The 2,361-nt window shown below is 57.9% G+C and overlaps 1 protein-coding gene across 1 annotated transcript in view; it reads left to right on the forward strand.

The window, feature by feature from the left end:
• The window catches only part of FDPS (farnesyl diphosphate synthase), a 6,768-nt gene extending 4,545 nt beyond the window's left edge, over positions 1 to 2,223 (forward strand). The window contains exons 3-7 of the mRNA XM_009893491.1: positions 928 to 1,016; positions 1,292 to 1,364; positions 1,496 to 1,573; positions 1,650 to 1,784; positions 2,023 to 2,223. Coding sequence (XP_009891793.1) covers positions 928 to 1,016; positions 1,292 to 1,364; positions 1,496 to 1,573; positions 1,650 to 1,784; positions 2,023 to 2,223 — 576 coding nt within the window. The remainder of the gene's footprint in view (positions 1 to 927; positions 1,017 to 1,291; positions 1,365 to 1,495; positions 1,574 to 1,649; positions 1,785 to 2,022) is intronic.
• The last annotated feature ends 138 nt before the right edge of the window (positions 2,224 to 2,361 follow it).

Raw genomic sequence — 2,361 nt, forward strand, 5'->3', positions numbered from 1 at the left:
GACCGGCCTCTGCAAGCATCGCCGGCGCTCCCAGTGACTGCGGAGCGGGGCTGATGGGCCAGACTGCTTCGGGACGAGGGAACCTTCCAGCACCAGGGACCTGTACCAGCGATATTTGACTTCCTTAGAAGTGTATATTCTTTAAAAAAAACCCTTTACACCGTTCACTTAAAAATTGCATCTTTTAAACTGCTCTACAGAACTGAATAATAATTAAAAAAAAAAAAATTACTTTTGTTGCAAATTTATGCTAAAGGATTGGCCTGAAAGGTGCTGCTCCAGGCTCTCTCTGTCTTCCCGGGAAGAGCCGCCCGGCAGCAGCGCCGGAATTCCCAACCAGCAGGCCCTGGGCTGCAGGGATGGAATCGTAGAATCACAGAATGGTTTGGGTTGGAAGGGACTGCAGATCACCTTGTTCCACCCCTCCTGCCCTGGGCAGGGCCACCTCCCCCCAGCCCAGGTTGCTCCAAGCCCCGTCCAACCTGGCCTTGAACACCTCCAGGGATGGGGCAGCCACAGCTTCTCGGGGCAACCTGCCCCAGGGGATCACCGCCCGCACAGCCAACAATTTCTTCCCCAGATCTCACCTCAATCTCCCCTCTGTCAGTGTCAAAGCGTTCCCCCTCGTCCCACGGCTCCCCTCCCTGATCCAGAGTCCCCCCCCAGCTCTCCTGGAGCCCCTTTAGGCACTGGAAGGGGCTCTGAGGTCTCTGCGGAGCCTTCTCTTCTCCAGGCTGAACCCCCCCAATTCTCCCAGCCTGTCAGAGAGACAGACCTGTGGATCTCGGACTGTTCCTTAACTCCCTGAGGCATCCTGCCAGACGGACTCGCAGAGGAGCCGAAACGGGGCTGGGGTTTGAGGTTTTCACTGTGCTGTGGGGACTCCCCCGGGGGACTACCTGAATAAATCCTTTCTTTCCTCTTCAGACTGGGTACCAGACTGAGCTCGGGCAGATGCTGGACCTCATTACTGCTCCCGTTTCCCAGGTGGATTTGAATCGCTTCAGCGAGCAGAGGTGAAGATGGGGAAAGGGACAGATGCCAGCCCAGCTGTGGCAGGGTGGCTCTGCTTGCAGTCCCTTCCGCACTGTGTCAGAGGGACAATGGCTTGCTGAAATTCAGCTGTCTCCTGCCAGGTTTTGGGGGGGAGCGAGCCTTGCTCACGCTGTCGGAGCTTGGGGGCTGGTTTGGAGGGAGCTGCCGCTTTTCTCCTTGCCGGCCTTCATCTGCAGAGCCCTGGTGGGAGGGGAAGGCCTGGGCTTTGTCGCTGAGCGTGGGTCCTTTACTGCAGGTATAAGGCAATCGTTAAGTACAAGACGGCGTTCTACTCCTTCTACCTGCCTGTGGCCGCTGCCATGTACATGGTGAGTCTTACGGAAGAGTCTCTGGAAGGACTATCCCTCGGTATGAGGCTGTCGAGGAGGGCAGAGGGTGTGGGAGAAGTAAGGGTGGAAGGTGGGTACTGGAAGGCTTTATTCCTTCTACCCTCTCTTAGACTGGGATTGACAGTAAGGAGGAGCACGACAATGCCAAAGCGATCTTGCTGGAGATGGGCGAATTCTTTCAGATCCAGGTAGGAGGTGGCTCCCTGTCCCTCAGGGCTTGCGAGGCGCCGGTTGTGGCGCTCACGTGTTTCCATCTTTGTTCAGGACGATTACCTCGACTGCTTTGGGGACCCGGAGCTGACGGGGAAGGTTGGCACTGATATCCAGGACAACAAGTGCAGCTGGCTGGTGGTGGAGTGTCTCCGTCGGGTCACACCAGAGCAGAGGCAGATCCTGGAGGTAATGTCACCCACCGGAGAGGTGGTGTGGACTCCCTCCCTCAGGACGTGGTGTAGAGGGAGTGCAGTGCCGTAATGTACACCTGAAAAGCCACGTGCCACCTGGTGGGAGAAGGGGTGGTGGTGGTCAGCAACGCAGCGTGGTAGCAGGGGGGTGGCTCCTGCCACGCTTTGGAGGAGCAGCGATGGCAGAGGCTTGACCTCAGCCCTCAGCCTGTCTTGTTCTGGTGTCTTCTCAGGAGAACTATGGCCGTAAGGAGCCCGAGAAGGTGGCAAAGGTGAAGGAGCTCTATGAGACTCTGGGCATGAGGGCCGCTTTTCAGGAGTACGAGGAGAACAGCTATCGGCGCCTGCAGGAACTGATCAAAAAGCACGCCAACCGCCTGCCCAAGGAGATCTTCCTTGGCCTAGCCCAGAAGATATACAAGCGGCAGAAATGATGGTGGGCTTGGCCCTGGACTGCTTAACCTTTGCCAAGGGGGCCTGGTGGGCTTCTCCGCCTGCCCCCCACCCCGGCTGTAGCTGCCCAGAGCTGGTCCCTACCCCGGGTGGAGGGACCGGGGGCTGTTTGTGACCCT

The sequence above is a fragment of the Charadrius vociferus genome, unplaced genomic scaffold (genome assembly GCF_000708025.1).
Source record: "Charadrius vociferus isolate BGI_N301 unplaced genomic scaffold, ASM70802v2 scaffold900, whole genome shotgun sequence".
Classification (NCBI taxonomy): Eukaryota; Metazoa; Chordata; class Aves; order Charadriiformes; family Charadriidae; genus Charadrius; species Charadrius vociferus.